This window comes from Vanessa tameamea, chromosome 28 (genome assembly GCF_037043105.1).
Source record: "Vanessa tameamea isolate UH-Manoa-2023 chromosome 28, ilVanTame1 primary haplotype, whole genome shotgun sequence".
NCBI classification, from domain to species: Eukaryota; Metazoa; Arthropoda; class Insecta; order Lepidoptera; family Nymphalidae; genus Vanessa; species Vanessa tameamea.
Genome location: NC_087336.1, coordinates 2727898 through 2750379, shown reverse-complemented (window position 1 = coordinate 2750379; position 22482 = coordinate 2727898). Strand labels below are relative to the sequence as shown.

The following is a 22482-nucleotide window of genomic DNA, read 5'->3' as shown; positions in this document are numbered from 1 at the left end:
ACACTGATAATTTTAGTGGTTTCTAATGTGATGTCGTAAATAAACATTTTTTTGCACTTACGTTGCAAACGCTGGCTGAACCTTACGAGATGGATCAAAATAATGTACTACAGTATTATACACATTAAAAAGGTCTACAAAAAAGTCATCAATGGTATATGCCTATCTCTTACGGATACCCCACAATAACCATTTTTTATCCTTTAAATTTTACGAAAAATAATCGCTTATTTACGAAGCGATTTTAAACAATAGAACATTAATTCTTATCCAATTAAGTACCTTAAATACATTGTACATTTAATATAGATCAATATGGCCCTTTGCAAAATGTCATTTAAATGAATATTTTCGAAGATATTACAGATTTAAAATGCAGGGACATAGCGGTTTGTATTGTCTAATTAAAAAAAAGCTGTGTACGTTGTGTATATAAAGACATACTCTATTTAGTATCAGCATTGCACCACTGCGAAGCCGGGGTGGGTCACAATATATTTGGACACCAATAAGGACCGCCTATTTTGATTGAAACTATAAATTCGTTTTATACTTGTAATGGTCACATGTAAGGTTTATTTATAAAGTAGATTAAGTATATATTATATTTAAATATCAAAATAGATAAATGATCCAAGGACATAACTGAATAGTATCTTAAACAATGCAAAAGTAATAAAGGAAGACAACGTCGTAGGTGGGAGACTACATAAAAAGAAAAGCAGGCTCTATACACCGAGAAGAAAGATACAAGATCGCGTGGCAGACTTTATGACAAGCTTGAGGCCTATGCCAGGGTAGCAAGATAATCTTAGCGACACTGGTGTCAAATATTAAAATTTAGTATTTTAGAAATATTGTTAAATAAAGGCTTATTAATATTATATTTAAATATCAACCCGCTGTGTAAACACCGTCTTTACCGCGCGACTATTTAAATATTTTATTTTCGCGCTCTTTCGCGCTGTGTGTCACTCGAGATGACAGATGCATAAATACACAGATAATATATATTTATAGAAAATATGAATACTAATGAATTTATCTTTATATTAATAATTTCGTGCAGGTCTAAAATAGACTCGATCGAAACCTATCCAGTATCTACATTTATTCAGGGTTATTGGTAATTCGACGTATTCCAGTTTGGAGGTGATAGGGGTAACTATTTGCGATAATTTTAACCATATGCATAATGCAAAAGTGAACTATTTTTGAGTTATCACGTTTTTTAGATTTTTTCAAAATAAGTCAAAAATGCAACTTCAAAAATTTATTTTACGAATACGAATTTCCACCAGCATCCTTTGTGGTCATTTTATTTAGGTTCTTTTGAAATAAGTTCCGAGTTTTTATACATTTTTAGAGAGCTAAGAAAACGGTTATGTTTTTAAAATAATCTGCAGGACAATTCTCATAACGATTTTTTTAGTTTTTAAGACATTTTTGTGGAAAAAAAAACAAAAAAATATTGAAGTAAAATCTTTTTCCGCCTCGCATTTTTAAATTTTGACCGATAATTATTGTTTTAATAGTGACAAATAACCAGTGTTTATTAGTTTTTTATAAATCAGAAGAAAAAAAATGATTTTAATAAATACTTTTTTTTAAATAATTTTTTGACTTATTTTGAAAAAATCAGAAAAACGTGATAACTCAAAAATGGTTCACTTTTGCATTATGCATATGTTATCGCAAATAATTACCCCTATCACTTCCTAACGGGAATATGTCGAATTACCAATAACCCTGTATATCGTTAAAAATAACGATTTTTTAGTCGGTGACATATATTCGGAAAATTCGTATAATCGAGATATTGGGATATTAAATCCATGAAATTCAATGACATAACTGTTCACTGGGCGGCCATGCCTGTTCAAGGGTGCGTTCAGAAAGTGTGTTCCTAATAATAATTTCGTGCAGGGATAAAGTAGTTAGTATATTTATATTTGTTTAGTTTTATTTATTGTACCCAAGCGAAGCCGGGTTTTCATCTAGTATTATTACAGATCTGTGAACATATTTAACCAGCGAAGTCAAAATTGATAATCTCGAATACACGGTAGCCCGTCGAACAACTGACGCGGATCAACGTTGTCTGACGAGTTTCACACGACCTAGTACCGCTACAACGCATCGCTTAACTTGATTTCATTTACTAGGTATCAAGGTGTATGAAATGGCAGGAGCCGGAATCGATCCCAGTATACATTGTAAACATCAGAACCAGTCAGCTATACAGCGGGGTACCGTTATCTTGACAAACATATTACTTTAATGATGCTTAAATTAATAGACGACCGTGACCGTGATATAAAACCGAGTATTAGTAACCGATCACCTGATGATAAGCGGTCATCTTTGCCTATAGATATTCGTACTTATAGAATTAATAATTCCTCATATTATGAATGTAATACTAAGTGTTGCTGTTTGGCAGAAGAATACGTGATGAGTGGGTGGCACCTACCCAGATAGACTTGCAGAAATATATCAAGTTAAATCCCAAGGCCTAGTGCGCGAGAACGGCAACGTGGTGGAATAAGCTTAAGTACTACAGGCAGTGACAGATACAGAAGACTTGACCCCGCTGAGGATAGGCTTTAGCAAAGTAAATACTAAAAATCTCGCTTCATTTTATTCTCCTTTAGATAGTAAAATTCTTGATTATAAGTTTAATTAGAATAATAATTATAACTTTAAGAGTTTTATGGAAGAGCCACTGAGCCCTTTCCTGAATCCCTCACTATAAACTGAAGTAGGACTTTATGACTAAAAACAGCTCTAATACATTTGACTAGCTGGCTGGATAGGTGCCAGCAGTTCCTGGATCTATCACCAAACACCAAAGATTGAAAGGGTGTTTAGTTGGTGGTCCGTTTATTTGGCAAGTGGACGAGTGCAGAAACACTATGGATATTTATCTGTAAATAAACATTTATAATCTTACAAAATACACGGAACTACAAGAAGTATCTGGCACTTGCAGAAAGTTACAATAGTCCCAATAATTCGTTCCACTACTGGCATCATACCCAAACAGACGCATGTATCACTAAAATCTTTAAATCTTCCAAATTTCCTTTATGGTAATATGCAGAAGGCCGTAATTCTGTACACTTGCAGAATTGTACGCAAATTCCTTGCATCAGAAGGGGAACGGGAATTACTTTAAAGCTTTCAGTTTTTAAGAAGTGTCTGACCACTTGACTTCGGCCCGTGATAATGACGTAAATATCGGCTCTAAGCCGAGTTGTTAAGAATAACAAATTGAATAATAATAATAATTGGCTTTAAGATACTGCTGGTTTGACAAACCACTCGCTCCTTAAAGAGTTTTAAAGTATTGAAATATACTTTACAAATCGCCCCCCCCCCTCACGCCGTTCCAGTGCTGGTTGCTAGAAACATATGTAGGCTTATTAACAATGACTTGATTTACGAACAATAATTTTATTAGCCCATAAAAAATAATCCAATAATATTCGTTTAAATTCCACGTGTCTATCCATTGAGCTATTTCAGTTCACGGAAGCGAAACTACAAGGAAAATGACTGAGGAATTTAAAATCATTATCTATTTAAAAAAACTTTTATTGCTGTTTAATTAAAACTTTTTTGAACAAAATATTTCAGATTCAAAATGGGAAGTAAATTTCAAATAATTATCTCTGACACAGAAGCTAAGTTATTCTTCTCTTGTAACAGATCTCAATAAAAACTGAAGATCTGTATGATATTCTCTCATATCCTGTGAACATCCACTCGGGAAACTGCTACTTGCTCAGATTATTTTTCCACGCTTTAATCATCTTCCTCTCCTTCTATTGTTGTCCTTTTTTATGGCATAGGATGGCGGACGAGCATATGGGCCACCTGATGGTAAATGGTCATCACCGCCCATAGACAATGGCGTTGTAAGAAATATTAACCATTCCTTACATCGCCAATTATATTACGCCATACGCCACTAACCTTGGGAACTAAAATTTTATGTCCCTTGTGCCTGTAGTTACACTGGCTCACTGACTGGCTTTTATTCGTGCCAACAGAGCACACAGATATCAAGTGCGTATCTAAAATCTTTATTTAATATAGAAGCGTACTTACTTATTGATCAAGAAAAACCACAAGTTCGAAAAGAAACTCATCAGATCTGAGAAGAACCGGCGTAAGATACTAAGTACTATTAGTAGATACTGATTATGATGTCTATAACGTATATAATGACATTGACATTATTTCCTATATATCTAAATTGTTTTCCACGCGGTCACAATAGAACTGTCATAAATTTGTAGCTCTTTAAATTTTGTCACTTCTAACAGTTCAAATACTATGCAATACTGATATTTATTGTCTGGTTAATGAGGTTAATTTTTCGCCAAAAGCGTAAATTGTGCTAGAATTTTTGGCACTCCTCCAATTGTTTATGATCTGTACGATGATTTTAATATTGATCTTTTTCATTCATCAAGAATACATTTAGATATACAATATAGTCTTGTTTAAATAAGAACGACAACAACTGTCAATATTATCGTACACTTAGAAAGCCGATTAAAAATTGTCACAAAAAGTTTGTTGGTAAAGCGCCATACTCATCCAGACAACCAGATAATATAATGAACCTATAGGCACCTATAGGTACAGTATACTATATAATATACTAGTGGCCTTTCTATTCCCCCCCCCCCTTAAAGTTAAAATTACAAAAATCCGTTCGTAGCGAATATTTAAGTAAAAATGAACTAAGTCCCAAAATATGCGTGCGTTGATAGTCAACCAGGACGAAAAATTTGATAAGTATCAACGGTGTAGCTATTAAAAGGAAAATAATTAATAAAAAATAGTTAATATGAATTAAAAGATAAATGGCCGAAATAAGCCGAGATAGCCCAGTGGTTAGAACACGTGTATCTTAACCGATGATTTCGGGTTAAAACCCAGGCAAGCACCACTGAACTTTCATGTGCTTAATTTGTGTTTATAATTCATCTCGTGCTCGGCGGTGAAGGAAAACATCGTGAGGAAACATGCATGTGTCTAATCAACGAAATTCTGCCACACGTGTATTCCGCCAACCCGCATTGGAGCAGCGTGGTGGAATATGCTCCATACCTTCTCCTCGAAGGGAGACGAGGCCTTAGCCCAGCCAATGGGAAATTTACAGGCTGTTAATGTAACGTAATGTAAAATATAAATATATTTTTTACTTAATATAGCAGTAGCACAGTATGCGGCTCATTGGCCGCGTCGGTATGCTTTTCCTTTGCGCTCTAATTAACAAGTATCGCTTCCGTATACCGAGTTACAGCAAATTGTATAATGTTACAATAAAACTTTGAGGAAGGTTAGGGTACAGATATACATGTATAATAGTCGAAAACGTACAAGGAGATATTCATATTACATTCGAAAAAGATAATTCGCAGAAAGGAGGCTGGTCGTAAACAGAACTCTGATTTGAAAAAAGAAAACGCATCAGCAATGTACTAGGGTATACTTTTTTGTTGTATAGTTTACATTTTGAATATAAAACTCTCCGGGAAAATAATCTGTTAATTATGTTTTGTCATATAATTTAAATTACGAATTTAAAACGCTCCAGAAAAGCCCTTTAGTAATCCTTTGTTGAATATAGTCTTCTTTGCTTTCAAAGCCTTCCCTAGGCCTTCCCTGGGCTGCACTGTCGGGTTACCTTTGCTAAAAGAGGTGAACATTAAAAAAATGATCAACCCGAAAAACCAATTCACTAAAAAACACATATCATATATTTTTGTATCATTCGCCATTTTATTGTTTTAGATAAAAACATAACATAATAACATAATCAGCCTGTAAATTTCCCACTGCTGGGCTAAGGCCTCCTCTCCCGTTGAGGAGAAGGTATGGAGCATATTCCACCACGCTGCTCCAATGCGGGTTGGTGGAATACACATGTGGCAGAATTTCGTTGAAATTAGACACATGCAGGTTTCCTCACGATGTTTTCCTTCACCGCCGAGCACGAGATGAATTATAAACAAATTAAGCATATGTAAATTCAGTGGTGCCTGCCTGGGTTTGAACCCGAAATCATCGGTTAAGATGCACGCGTTCTAACCACTGGGCCATCTCGGCTTTCACAAGAAACACACAAGAATATAAACTCATTAACCTATTTGGTTTTACTCTGATCGGGTAAAAATGTCAGATACGATACACTTAGATACACTTATTACAAGATAACCGGTTCGAACCAGTTCAAAGCGATTCATAGCAACAATCAAATGAATTGTGTTTATTCGAAATACCGATGTAAGACGCCGTTTCTATTCCAACATTTTCACTTTCTTCGCCCTCTTACTTTCTTCGCCATATCTTAATGACATGCTTATAAAGTCGCAGTGCACGGCGTACATTGCTGACTGCATTCGTTGTGAATTTTGATCGTTGAAACTAATACTGGAATGGATTGTTCGTTACGTGACACGTGAAAACGACGGATCGTCGATGAATTTGACACTTGAAATGGAAGGCGTTTTTATTTATTCGGTCCATTTTGAGAGTTTAACGGATTATTAATATGTATATGTTTCTTTTTTTATAAATTTGTACGATTTTTAAAATTTTATTCAATTTCCAAAGACATTTTAAATTGTCTATAGTAGTATAAACGATTCAATGTATTTTATTTAATATTTTCACATTAAATAATATAAAAATATTATACTACTAAATGAAAGTGTTAATAATTTTTTTTTATTCAAAATCAAAAATCAAAATATACTTTATTCGAGTAAGTCTTTTACAAGAACTTTTGAAACGTCATTTAACAAACTATTTAACGTAAAACTAAGCCACCGGTTCGGAATGTAGATTCTACCGAGAAGAACCGGCAAGAAACTCAGTAGTTACCCCTTTTTCAACATCTAAAAATACAGTCATGTTAGTTAAATACAATTATATACGTATGTTATGTCTCCTGCCTGGAAGTCAACAAGCATTAACTCCACGCTTTTTTATCATCTATATAATCTTGTATCGAATAATATGCCTTATTTACCAATGTATTTACAAATTACTTGAATCTATGAAACGGCAAAGTTAAAATTATTGTAATTAGTCTGTATTCAGGTTACACTAACTTGCGTTGTGTGGCGAAATGCCACAAGGAACATAACGTGTTCTTAAACATGGTGACGTATTGAAGGATATTTAAAATTTCTTATAGTACTAATGTAATGGCGGTGATGACCACTTACCGAAGTAGATTATTTAGTCTACGTATCTATAAAAACATATTAATATATGTTGGTGTGTATTCTAGTTTAGATACATGTACAGTGCCATCTAATGGATCTTGCATAGCTATAAATCATAACAAAACACCTACAGCTTAACCTAAGTATAACCTTAATTGGCACAGACGGCATAACTTTTTTTTTTTTAATAATTATTATTGATATTTCTGTGTACTTTACGGTTACAACAATAGTTTAAGAGGTAAGGATCAGCGAATCTTTAGGCAGAACGTGAACCATTGCACTAGTGACGCTTAAGATATATAAAGATATGTTGTAAAAAAAACTTCAGAATTCTAGAAAATATAAGATAATGAGGCAAAGCACAAAGATCGTTAAGTTCTAAGTTATCTAAACTAAATATTTTAATGAGAAGTCATATTTTTTGGAATGTTCTTTTGTACAATCGTATTGATAAGTCACTAACCTATTATTAAATGGTGTTCACATGCTTTTTTTTTTTTATTTATTTTAGGCTCCTTGGTTTGTTACCTTTGCCTGAGTCACTGACAATAAGAATTAAAGACGCATTGTTTGGTTTGGTAACGAATAAATTCAGACCTGAGAAAAAACAGCGGTAGAATTCACCAGGAATTCACCAATTACTTCGTTAGTTGTATAAGAGCAACAACATACCATACTATATTTAAGAGTACCATACTATAGTTTTTTTTAAATTAGAATTTAAATTAAAAATAAATGTCCCCCAGTCTTGTTGCGTTCTAGCTTGAACATCGATAGTTCTTAGAGTCAATGTTAATGGACAGCGATGATTTACCGTCCCAAGACGCTTTGCCTCTGACCAAATTAAATTTAAAAAAAAAACATACAGTTCATTGACCCTAGGCCTGTGGTCTTTACCGAAATTAACGAGTACAAATCCTAGATTTTATAATTGAATTGGACAAAACGGATAAGTTTTTACTGTATGCTTCTGACCGAGGAAAAAGTTTTTGATAAGCGTTCTAGTGTAATTGCAGCCAAATATATTGTAATTATTTCATCCGTTAGTTTTTCTGACTGATTTCAACTACCACGACTACAAGAGAGATTAGTCAAATAACACACACTAAGACCATTCGGTCACGCACACTACGATGGCACGGCAAATCCGACATAATCGGGAAGATGTCTGTTGTCAAGGATTTCTCGTGCGTTACGAGGCACGGGTGCTAACACTTCCAACTTCTAGACTCCTGGTAGATATTGAGACTCGACAGAAAAACCCAAAGAAGTTTAATGGCTTAACAAAAGGTTTCAATCCAAGACCTCGATACGGCTTCTAGACCAACGAGGTAGTCAAGTATTATAGACCAAAAGTGACCATTAGGTAAAGTAACACAAAAAAACCAGTAAACTATCAACAGAAACACAATATAATGCTTAATTAGTTTGTTATTTCTTGTATTGAGAAATTTTACTGTCATTCGTTTTACAAACAAACATATCTATTGAGTTTTTTTAGCAGATTCATTAAATATTAACCGTATCTTGCAGTTTGATTTACGTTGAAGTGTCATATACAAATATGTATCTCAACTATAAACTGTTATAACATTTTGACGGAATAAAGACTAAACGGTACCTCGAAATATATACAACCACTGGGTCAAAACTGACCAAGGCATTTTGGGTTTAAATTAACGACGCATTACTTGGTGGTAGGGCTTTCTGCAAGGCCGCCTGGGTAGGTACCACGCACTCATCAGATATTCCCAAATAACAGTAGCATTGTTGTGCTCCGATTTGAAGGGTGAGTGAGCCAGTGTAACTACAGGCACAAGGGACATAACATCTTAGTTATCATGGTTGCTGGCGCATTGGCGATGTAAGGAATAGTTAATATTTCGTACAATGCCATTGTCAATGGGCGGTGGTGACCACTTACCATCAGGTGGCCCATATGCTCTTCCGCCAATCTATACCATAAAAAGAAAAAAACGTGGCAATTTAGATTGCCGATTAGGATAAGGCCGTGTAATGAGGGATACCCCGAAGCCCTTGTCTGGACTGGACATAAGCTAGTCAAATAAATCTTACTCACTAAAACACAACCTTTGTAATCCAATTTAGTATTTACATATATAATTATAAAGTTTATCACAGACAAACAAACACATCGAGAGATAAAATAATGGTTGGTTTTGGCCATATTAATTTAAAAACAAACGCATTTATTTTCAAATATATCCGACAGAAATTTCATTTTTAATTGTATGGATGCTTTCTTTAAGAAATTCTCGGAATAATCAGCGCTTGTTGATGGAGTCACTGAATATATTCTGAACATGTCACTTTTCACATGTTAAATGTTTCAAAGTCCGATCGAGCGCTTAAGAGCATAAAAAACATTTAAATCTCGAGCTAAGGAATTACTTCCTAAGGAATTCATACTGTTTGTACAATTATGTACGATTTAATCTCTGCGTTTGTATGTGTTCGTTAATGTTTAAATGTGTGAAGAAAAAACAAATGAATATAGTTTCAAAAACGGACGTACATACGTATATGTGTGCGTGATTGTGTATGTCTGCATGTTATTTGATGAATATTTTGTTTTATTACCAATTACTAAGTTATTATTATTATTAGTGCGTCAAAAGAGCAATGGTTTACGGGCCGCCAAGCGATGTAAACATTACATTTGATGTAATATTTAGTATTATGTCAAATAATTCTTCCCCGTTTCAAAATGCGAGTGCATTCGCCGAGCAAAGATTGTATTTAGCTGTCACATAAATAAGAGCAAGACAGATTTATTATACAACAGGATCAGCTGTCTCGTTTTAGCAAACCGGTATTAATTAGGTTAAATATTAGGCTTTTAAACTTTTTACTGAAGCTGGCAGGAGTCGCTGACGCGCGCTCGGTTACGACGTAAATGTATGAGCCTGTGTGTTTAACACATACAACTTTAATAATAATAATATTATTAAAGAACTAATTTAATATTAGAGAAAATGGAAAACATATATATTTTTTGTTTATGGAACAGTAGCAATGCCTCAAATTAATTAAGGAATTACTAATATTCCTATTTATCCCCTCCCTAGAGCCGAGATGGCCCAGTGGTTAGACCGCGTGCATCTTAACCGATGATTTCGGGTTCAAACCCAGGTAAGCACCACTGAATTTTCATGTGCTTAATTTATGTTTATAATTCATCTCGTGCTCGGCGGTGAAGGAAAACATCGTGAGGAAACCTGCATGTGCCTAATTTTAACGAAATTCTGCCACATGTGTATTCCACCCGCATTGGAGCAGCGTGGTGGAATATGCTGCAAAACCTTCTCCTCAAAGGGAGAGGAGGCCTTAGCCTAGCAGTGGGATATTTACAGGCTGTTAATGTAATGTATGTATGTAACATTTCTTACAGTCCGATATGACCGGCCGTCTATGTATATCATAAAAAATGTCAAGTTCTTATATAACGAATCGTTTCTATTCCAATTCAATTCTTTTAACTCCTTATAAATAATGATAACTATTTAATAACTTTTATTCAACTTTAAGTCCTCTCGTTTAAGAGCGGTAGACGATAATGACTGATTTATGAAACTAGAGACTCCTTCGCACTCAAGAGGACCATAGTTTAGAGAGGATTACTCTGTCGCTGTTCGAGGACGATAATTGAATTATTGTACTGTATTGTAGTGTAGTGAGTACGAGTGTAAAATTATTTGAATAAACACGAAAATTGGTACACTATGGTTAAGAACGGTACGTGGTCGAGTGTAACAGTTTCACGGTGATAAATCAATTATTTTAACCGTTACTCTAAACGTTCGCTTTTTTCTTCTTTAGTATATATTTATAGTCGAGATGGCCCAGTAGATAAAACAGATCTTAAATTAACACGGATTCATACCCGGAAGCATGTTTCGTGTGCTTAATTTTTTTCTAACGATAACGTAGGACTTTCGACGGGTGTTCAGGAATACGGGATACCTGATGAAGTTATTACCAACTCAAATACATTAGAGCTGTACAAAATATGATAGTTCATTCCTTACATCTCCAATGCTCTACCGAGCTTGGTAGCTAAGAAGCTATGTCCCTTGCACCTGCAGTTACACTGGCTCACTTACCCTTCAAAGTGGAACACAATGCTGTTCGGCGCTAGAATAACTAGTGGGTGGTACCTACATTGATGATAGTAACACTGACTCCTGCTGTTCTTAATTTAGGTTTAAACATCATCTCATCATCATCCTCCTGCCCTTATCCCAATTTTACTTGGGGTCAGCGCAGCATGTCTTCTTCTTCCATACTTCTCTGTCGGACGTCATCTCACAAGTAACATTCTTTCTAACCATATCGTCTTTCACACAATCCATCCATCGTTTCTTGGGACGTCTATTGCAAATTGCTGAGTATCTTTCGACGATCACTCAAGTACTTCGTAGTTTTACGTTGAATTTCTTCATGAAAAGGTTTCAATTACAGAACGAAAAATACATTTACAATCACATTGTACATTTTCAATATTACATATTAATATATTGACATAGAAGTTTAAAGACGGACGTATAAGGATAGGATAGAAGAGCCGAGATGGCCCAGTGGTTAGAAAGCGTGCATCTTAACCGATGATTTCGGGTTCAAACCCAGGCAGGCACCACTGAATTTTCATGTGCTTAATTTGTGTTTATAATTCATCTCGTGCTCGGCGGTGAAGGAAAACATCGTGAGGAAACCTGCATGTGTCTAATTTCAACGAAAATTCTGCCACATGTGTATTCCACCAACCCGCATTGGAGCAGCGTGGTGGAATATGCTCCATACCTTCTCCTCAAAGGGAGAGGAGGCCTTAGCCCAGCAGTGGGAAATTTACAGGCTGTTTATGTTATTATGTTATGTTATAAGGATAGTTAGCTTATAAGTCCTATGTCTAACGTTGTAACTTTACCGATTCAATTTCAAATCATTTGTTACCAAACCATGATAACAACATGTACGGCCTGTAATTTTTGAGGTGAATGTTAAGGGCATATACCACCACACTGCTCCAATGCGAGTTGGTGGATTCACATGTGGCAGAATTTCTTTGAAATTAAACACATGCAGGTCTCACGATGTTTTCCTTCACCGCCGAGCACTGAATTATGTACACAAATTAAGGTCGACTTGAACCCGAAATCATCGGTTAGGATGTACGCATTCTAGTCACTGAGCCATCTTGGCTCTAGAGCTATTCCAATATGGAAATAGATGATGAGAGTGGAGCTAATAGTTATTGACTTTAAGGAAGTTATTTAACTAACATAATGTATTTCAAATGTTGGAAAAGTGTACCTACTGAGTTTTATTGGGTATTCTTCTCGGATGTAGATTCTACTACATTCGGAACTGATGGTGGCTTTATTTTTAACAGATGTAAAATCACTATTCAAAAGTGCTTGAAAAAGATATAAAGATTATTTAAAGGTTTACATATAACATAAACAGTCAAGACATCAGCCTGATAATAGTATCTATTATAAATTCATTTTGTTCTGATATATTTTAATGTCGCATGTTCGGCTCATTTATTAATTAATTCGTTCATTTATCAAATGCGTCAATTCATTCACTCTGAACTATTTCTCTTCTTCACTTCAGCATCGATCTGTTCCACGATGAGTCGAGTAAGGCATACATTTTGGAAAAGTCAAATAATTGCCAACACCACACATCGAATAAATAATATGTTAATATTATTTTGATTAATAAGGGTTTTACTTCTCGCCTGTGGCTTTGCTCGAGTTGTAGGGATTGGTTTTGGTTTTAGGTATAGAAAGTCTATGTCGAATTTTGAGGCTCCAGCTTCATACGAAATTTCATCGAATCCGGTTCAGCATTTTCGTAAGAGCAACAGACAGACAGAGTTACTTTTGAATTTATAATATTAGTATAGATAATTAAGTATGCATTATTTAACTTCGATACAAGACGAATAATAATTCTATTGCATTGAATTATGTCAAAATCTTTTTTATCTGTTACCAATTTAACTAAGTACTAATGACGGAAGTTAATGTCACAAAAACTTCCCTAAAACTATTTATCTAATGACGACACCTTAAACCGTCATATAATTATATGACCAAGGCAGGAATTTCTTACGAGTTCAGTGAAGTGCAAGCCCGAGGCTAAATTAAATAATTAATCTTTTACGTCTAATTTATGTATTTAAAAAATACTATTGAATACATTTTATTTTTAATTTTTTGATTTAGCTATCAATTTTTTTTTTTTTAAATTGATTTACAACATATTAAATATAGAACAACTAATATATCAGTTATTTTATTTTGATTAATATAACAGCTTAATAAATATATTTTATTTACCTCTGTCATACTCTTCACCCCTACACGTTGAGGGCGAATTGTCCAAAAATATCAGGAACACAATAAAAAAAAACATTCGTCTCACATCACTAAGGTACCTTTGACACTTTTCAACTGTCATCGTGACGTTAAAATTCGCGCGCGATTCGAATTTCGAATATCGAATAATGTTCTATTTATTTTTTCAGTAACACATTTTTTTTTTTAATTTTGTTTAATTGCGGCACCTGAACGGTTTTCTCGGCATTTTATTTTAATTAATCGTAATAGACGTCTGTACGATGTCACAGCAAGGAACCCACTACCCGACTGACCAACTTTACAACTATAAAATAAGAAACACACATATTACAAGATATGTTACTTCGAAAAGGTCCCACCTGTCGTACTTTCACCGCGCAATATCTAACCAAATTCTCTTAGGCTTAGAGTTGATTATCGATGATAATTTTCGCTAGAAAGAACCCGGTCACAGTTAATATTGACTCGCTAAACAAGTGAACGGTGAAATGAGAAATTGTGTGAGACAACCGCACGTGTGAGCGAGATGGATAGACATTTCTTTTTGAACACCAAAACTATGGACAGCGGTCGACGAATAAAAAAAATTAAAGAAGGTCGTTTGATTTGAACTAAATTTGAATATTAAATAGAAAAAAATAAACCCAAAAAAGGTTTCGATAAAATGTCATTAAAATAAATTAATTTATAAATAATATCGTTTTATTGAGAATAATATCGAGTCTAACTTTTAGTACCAGGACAACATAATTAACAAAAGTTCTTATTATATTCTGACTCTTTCTAACACCTCATTTTTAATTATGTGTGAAAAGGAAAGATTACTTTATAACACTCTTACTTAAAAGTAGGTTGCTCTGAACCGGGAATATCACGGTATATGAACCAATATAGCAACGGTAAATTAATTTATTACTACATTACACGTTATGGTTCCGTATGTTTTAAATTAATTGATATAATTAAATATTCTTAAACGCTTATAAATTGAGATTAGCCGAAGATTGCGAGCGAAATCAAGCAAAAAACTTTTTTTTTCTGGTCGAATATACTCGTATATCAACCAAGAGACTTGGTCCTTTGAGGTGGAATTTAAACCCTATTCTCAAAATAAGTCGAAGCCTCTTATCCCAGCAGTGGGATAGGACACGTGTATAAAGCAAAAAATACTCACAAGCATTCAAGCATTTAAATATTTTATTTTTGATACATCATTAGTTTTCGTTTATAATTTCTATTACATGCCTATGTAAATATATACTAACTATATATTTACGCTTAAATACTTTAAGTTTGTATATAATCTATCTTTTATCGACTTCGTCCAATCGCTTGATCGAGTTTAAGTCAAAACTTTGATTTTTTTTATTAAGTTGTTAGGCCGGCTGGCGATTGTGCCTGCTGATGATATGAAAACCACGGCCTATAGACATTGGCGCAGTAAGAAATATTAACATTAATTATATCGCCAATGTGCATAATATTAACAATTTCTCACATCGCCCACGCGCTACCAACGTTGGTAACAAATACGTTAATGTCTCTTGTGCCTGTAGTTAGTATTTCCTCACAAACATACATATATAAACAGAACTCCCATTATATTCATATGTTTTTTACAAAGACATTCCTTACAAAATTTGAGATCGATTCCAAAACATCATCGTTAATGTTTAACTTTTCCTTCGTCCGTTCAACAAAAATAATTTGACAGGATTAATCTGCTTTCTCTTTCCGATGTACATGATAGAAAGAGACGGCAAGTATTTTCACTTTGTTAAAATTTAATTTAAAACAAAATACACATTATCCTTTATAGAACCAATTTCAATTTGAGAACACTAATCTGGCTTGTCTTTCTAATGTATACGGAAGAGAGAGATAGATAGATATTTTAGTATCTATTCAAATTTTAGTTAAAGTAATAATAGCAGCACAATTTTACAATTAAAAAAAAGTTACATTCTAGCCGGAACATTCCATCCCATACGCCATTCTGGTATTAGGAATATCAATAAAGATATTGCGTAACAATTTGTGCATTTTTTAAATAAATTATTCCTTTATTACGAGAAGTCGTGTCCATGTTGTTATTCATCGTGACGTCCATCATAGACTTTCGCTTGAAGGTTACGATAGGTGTTAGTGTTGTGCACTATGTCGATAGAATTTATCGATATGCAATGAAAAATTATTATCAATTATTAGTTGGTACATTCATTAACAAATTTATGTAAAGAGTATTTTACCTAAGAACTCCATTATTATAAATCGTTTTGGAAAAGTATTTTTATGTTTGGATCTCAATGTTTTCATTTGATCGCAGTTTTTTGTTACAGTTTAATTGTACCTGTAGTTTCACTGTCTCACTCATCCAAACCGAAACACAACAATACAATATACGAGGAGTGGGTGCTACCCAGACAGGCTTGAATAAAGACTCACCTCCAACTAAATTGTATTCCTACAATTTAGCCACTAGAACAATGAGAGTGTCAGTTAAAATATGAAATACGATTACAAGTGTAATATCAGAGTCAAATACGAGTTATATTATTTAAACCAGTTTTTTTATTTAAAAAGAAAGTAAGAATTACGGTAACAGCATCATTTATAATATTATACTGTATGAATGTCTGCGGACTCATCGCTGCCATGTAAATGGCATGAAGGGTACGGATCTCGAAGTCCTAAGTTCAAATCTCAGTCAGAAAAAATTGTTGAGTTTTTTGGTTCTTACGTATTTTACCACCTCAGCAAGAAATCAGGGAGTGCTCCAATATAGGTTAGGTTAGTTTAGGTTTTATTTATTTATTGATTTATTATATTATTGTTGAACGAAGACTGAGTGACGTGGCTGGGGAAGTGACGTCACCGGACAGACGACGAGGCGGCCATCTTTAGTTGACATAAGAGATAAAATCGAATAGTCAGTTGCATGTTATATGAGTTCCTTAATGTTTTTGTCATTTTCTTGAATATAATTATAAATTTGTTTACTAATGAGTATTTGTGAATAGTTTTTTCAATATGTTGGTGAATGGTAGATTATAATATATTTAAAAAAACAATAATAAATAAAGCCTAATCTAACCTGTATTGGCGTTTTTTTTTTTGGCTGCAGTGACGTTAGTATGTAGATACCAGTTTTTGTTTTAGAATGAATTCTTTTACGCGGCTTATAGTAATCAACTGACAAATTTTCACGTAAGGAAAAAGTGTCATGTCCCCCCTACGCCACCTTTCTCACTCTTTCTCTATGTGTCTGTCTCATTCTATTGTTTTTTTTTTATTTTGTCACTGTCATTATAATTATTCTTATACTTTGTTAATTTATTTGATTGTGTCTGTTTTTACGTGCTTAATATGTGTTTATAATTCATCTCGTACTCGGCGGTGAAGGAAAACATCGTGAGGAAACCTGCATGTGTCTAATTTCAACGAAATTCTGCCACATGTGTATTCCACCAACCTGCATTGGAGCAGCATGGTGGAATATGGTCCAAAACTTCTCCTCAAAAGGAGAGGAGCCCTTAGCCCAGCAGTGGGAAATTTGCAGGCTGTTAATGTGTCCGTTTTTTAATACGTAATATATAGCGGAAGCGACTTTGTTCCAACCGGGTGTCGGGTGTATTTTTGTTTGTAGAAACATTTGCAATAGCATATTTGAACTGTGTAAACTTAATAAATACATCTTTTCGACGTTTAGATTTATTTGGTATCAAAAACAACATACTGTTCACATACAGAGATTAAATACATTATTTATATTTAAGTACTTCAAAAAGTATTCCATTTACAATGAAAACAAACTTAATTAAACATATATTAATAGTATTAAATAAAAAATTATATAATAAAAATATATTAGGAATCGATGTGTATTTACATACATTTCGAATGGAATTATCATTGAAATGTTATTAAAAGTTTTAAACAATACTGACGTGGAGTGTTTATCAAACCTTCTAGGCACAATGTAATTCATTGATTATTGTTTTAAAGCAAATATCGTTGTTTATAAAATGCTAAGTTGTTTATTAAACGTATATTTGTTTATCAATATTTCTGTTCATGTGTGAGTTGCTATGCAGGTGTGTGTGTAAATATAATGATGATTAACGATTTAATAGTCGAAAGTTGAAATATACGATTCAAAATCAAAATATATCGAATTATACGAGTAAATTCTACCGAGAACTGTCAAGAACTGTTTAGTTACTCATTTTCAAAATGTAAATTACAAAGTTATGTTAGTTACATACCATTATATATGATTTTTTTTTAAATAAGTAATAAATTAAGTGCTTAAATATATATACAAATATGAATTAAAAATAGTTACTGTATAAATCTTGACCGCGTGGAATGGTGGCAAGAATGTCCCCGTTGAATCGCAATTCTGATCCTCTGGGCTAAAAACGAACCAGCCCTCCTGTCACCAGTCGAGGCAATAAGGCGAGTTGTACTTTTGATGAAAATGTATTTATTTTATTTTATATGTATATAGTATACCATGCCTGGATATCACAGGATACACAAACTAACTTTTGTATTTATGATATATATAACGGTGAGCCGGCAGTATTGTTTGGTTCGGGGTCACCGTCTTCGTCATACATATTCACAAATAATACAACAAATCGATAGCTGGATTATCGTATACTGATTTTTACAATATTTCGTTGGCCGCGACCACGTCTCTCTTCTCCTTCTTGACAACGTTTTTCTAACGTGACAAAGAGTGATCGACTTCACTGGCCATCCAGAATCAAATCTCAAAAGAGATTACAATCAAAGTATTTAATTATCAGACGCTGAGACTAGGATTATATATATATGTAATTTAATCAGTCCCAGATTCGTACAAGTGCAATTATTTATCAAAGAAAATGATAATCTCATAATGACAAATCATAAATGATAAAGTATATCAGTGTTTTTTTTCTAGATTGCATCGTTAATTCCGAGTATTATTTATTTATTTATTTTCATTAGGAAAACGAACAGTAGAAACAATATTACATCAAAATGAAATATGAAATAACATTTCAAAATTATCTAGGCAAAAGTTCTACTTAAAGGTAGTATCACCGTGTACTATCATATTGCAAAATATTTATTAAAAATATAAAATATAAAAAAGATACATTTTTAACTAAGTATTATATAATTAATAAAACCAATAAAATATACCATAGAATTACAAATGAGCAAAAATAAAATTTGATGAATGAATGAATGAAAAATTTGATATCGCAAGAAAACAACAAATGTTTCGTATTCATAATATAAGTAAAGATAATAAAATCATTAATTCCCTACCAATTGTGTTGCATATAATATAATGTCTATCAAATGATTTTTGGTTGAGCCTTTAAGACTGTAAACGCTTGTGTTAGAAGCACTGGCTTCTTCATAAAAAAAAAAAAAATACAGGGACAATAATTTTAAACTAATACTGTTAGATATTGTCGTATCATATCAAATAGTGGAAAGCAAGTGTGTTAGTTTGTCTGTCTGTCATCATGACTGTTGCTATTCCACTGCCAAGCCCTTGAGCCGTATTTTATGAAATTTGGAATGAAGCAAGATTAATCGCCCAGAAGAGAGATATAATTTTTAGATCTGAGATCTGTCGACCAACCCTTTAAAAGCGAGCAAAGACGCGGTAGACTAGTTTATTACAAAATATAGGTTTAAGGTAGAAAAATACATTATAGGTACCTATTTAACACGCTATTAACTAAAGCTTTATGCTTAGAAAGTAATGCACTAAAGTATTTAACGCTTATAAACGTCACAAGCATATAACTTAGGATTTCTCTCAACAAAAGCATAATAACTTTGAGAGAATTGACGTCGACATAAACTATCGACAAAACCCATCACTAATCCATTATCGATAAATTTCGACATGCCTCGACACAATAGAAAGTTTATTTGTGGCCAGTGTTGACTCAACGTCAGCAAAAAAAGTTTGACCACGTATTTTCGTTATTTAAATTCATTCTTTATTTTAATGAAGGAAGGTTTTATTTGGCTTATTCGTTAAATAATGTCTTTAATTATTGATATTTATGGAAGTGCATAAGGATTTTCGCAAGTCGATTTTCTTTTTTTACACTTTGTGTTAACAATACGGAATATGTCATTTTGACGTTTAAATAGTGGCATTGTCCAAACAACAATGCTCTCGGACATGTTAAAAAAATATCTACCCCCTTTGATTACCTATATGTCTAGATAGACTTTAAAATCTGAGAACAAGTCGAAAAAAATAGTGCCCTAATGTTGGCCACTAAGCACACGCACACTAGTAAATTAGTATGACGTATAGAGATCTGTCACGCACACCATCATAATAAAGTTAACTCGTTTGTTAAGTTACAAAATAAATTAGTAATATACAATCAATCGACCAACAAAAAAGTACTTATATTAAATAATAACCTACTTTCATGAGAGCTCATTAAATCTACTTAATTGTCAAATAAATATAAAATTAAAATAATTAACTTTGTCATAAATTCAACTTAATTAATCAAACTAAAGTACAATACCTAAATTAAAAGAAGACACAGTTTGTGACGTGTTAAATTCATTATTATTAATTTATATACATACCATTTACTTGTTGGTAGGACTTTGTGCCAACCCGTCTGGGTAGGTACCACCCACTCATCAGATATTCTGCCGGCAAGCAGCAATACTTGGTATTGTTGTGTTAAGGGATGGGATGATTAATATTTACTGGCGGTGGTGACCACTTATTAGGTGACCCATTTTCGAACCCCCCACCTATTCCATAATATATATATATAGGGCTTGTGGCTAGCTAGGCTACAGGTTCATAGGTCCTGGGCTAGATAGAAACTTATTTGAAATTCTTAGTAACAGCTTGGAGTGTACAATTCGGCATTGGTTACAATAATCTTGCGTCTTGGAAAGGAAACAAATCCGTTGGAATCGATCATCAAAGTGACTGTGCAAGTTCCTGTGCACGATAATACGCTCTGCGTCCCCTGAAGATTGGTAAAGGATATCATCATCCCTCAAAAATGCAACCGTTTTGTTACCATACAAAAAGGTTGTACAGGTGTCATGTAGCCTTACTGGATTTTGAGTCTATTCCCTGTTTGAATAAGGCTTAAAATAAAATAAAATGACATAAGACATTCACGACTTCACCATTAAATCAAGTCTAATTTACGTTTCCTTTTACAGAGTTTGTATCCATATACAATATAACGACATAAATATAACAATTATATAACTTTTTTTTGTTTTTAAAGATATTCTTTGAAGTTTGAGTTTAATTTGCCGAAATAAAATCATTAAGATATTATTATTATTAAACATTTTTTTTTATTGAATGTATTAATCTTTGATTGAAATAACAAACAAAAATATGCTAATAAAAATAAAATAGTCATTATGTTGCTGACGCTACAAGATGCCTTTCTGAGCTTCCACTATCACTTGAGGTTGAACAAAACTCGGAGACAGGTGTATAAAAACCCATTGTTCATGCGAGATAACTCTTTCTATGTGTGCGTATTTATATAAATGTTGAGATATGATATTATTTTAATACGACAAACGACTTCTCGCGTTAACATAGGATATTAAGATGTTTGCTTCAATATACAAGACATCTTTTCGATTTTGCCGGATAATATGCTAATCGACTATATTGTCATATCAATATGTTTAATCATAGAAAAATAAGATTTTAAACTGAGTAATATTACAGAAAAAAAACGCGCTTAGAAAAGTACAAAGCAAGACATTGTTCTCATTTAATATTAATTTATTTATAATCGAATAATAAGACAAATTATTAAATATATTTATACTTATGTTGTAAATGCGAAAATAAGTCATGAGCGTCCTTTTATTTAATTTTAAACCTTAATTCAATAGAGACTCTATTCAAAATCCAATAAGGATACATGACATGTATCCTTTTGTATGATAACAAAGCCATTTTATTTTTGAGGGATTACGTAATCCTCTGGGACAATTATTTATATTCTAATAAGTAGACAAATTATTAAATATATTACGAAAGTAACTCTGTCCGTCTGTTACGTCTACGCGAGTAAACCGAATTTGATGAAACTTGGTTTGAAGCAAGCTTGAATCATAAGGAAGGAACAAAATTACTTTTTTTCTACCTAAATCCTACGAATGCCTCTCTAAAATGGACCAAACATAGTATATCATATAAAAACCAACTAATAACTACTACTATTTAAATAAAATAATAATTTTCTGCATACTAAATACCAGAAACTCAAGATTGTTTGTCAAATGGTCCACCTGATCACTTGCCATCACTGCTCCTAGACATTGGTGTAAATATTAATCATTTCTCATATCAACAGTGCTCCACTTGGGAACTAAGATGTAGATCTCCCATTGGTCACTCGCCCTTCAAACCAGGAACACAACTAACTAAGGAACACAACTATGCTAAGTATTACTGTTGTAAAATATATAACAGAAGGCTTTGACAATCTTCAAACTTTAAAGTAATATGAGTAATTATTATTACTTGTTTGTAATTTCCAAATGAACTTCTTTCAAAATTCCATGACAAACCTGAGTAAACTCTTTAAGATTCTAAGTTGATTTGTTGACTCAAACGAAGTAGGTTTAAATAACTTATGCAAGTCATACTCAGGTATGTGAAACTCGGAGAAAATCGTCGAGATTGAACCCGACCCGCCCTCGAATTGTTAGGGAACTGGTATTGATGGACGGTACTTTCCAAATGAAAACACTATAAAGAGATTTTTAATAAGCGCCATATTATACGGTTAATTAAGATTTAA

At 33.2% G+C, this 22482-nt stretch overlaps 1 protein-coding gene across 1 annotated transcript in view; it reads right to left on the bottom strand.

Moving 5' to 3' along the window:
- Positions 1 to 13945, bottom strand: part of Flz (filzig) — a 29193-nt gene extending 15248 nt beyond the window's left edge. Inside the window, exon 1 of the mRNA XM_026627994.2 lies at positions 13622 to 13945. Within this exon, the coding sequence (XP_026483779.2) occupies positions 13622 to 13742 (121 nt within the window). The 5' untranslated portion in view covers positions 13743 to 13945. The remainder of the gene's footprint in view (positions 1 to 13621) is intronic.
- Positions 13946 to 22482: the final 8537 nt, after the last annotated feature.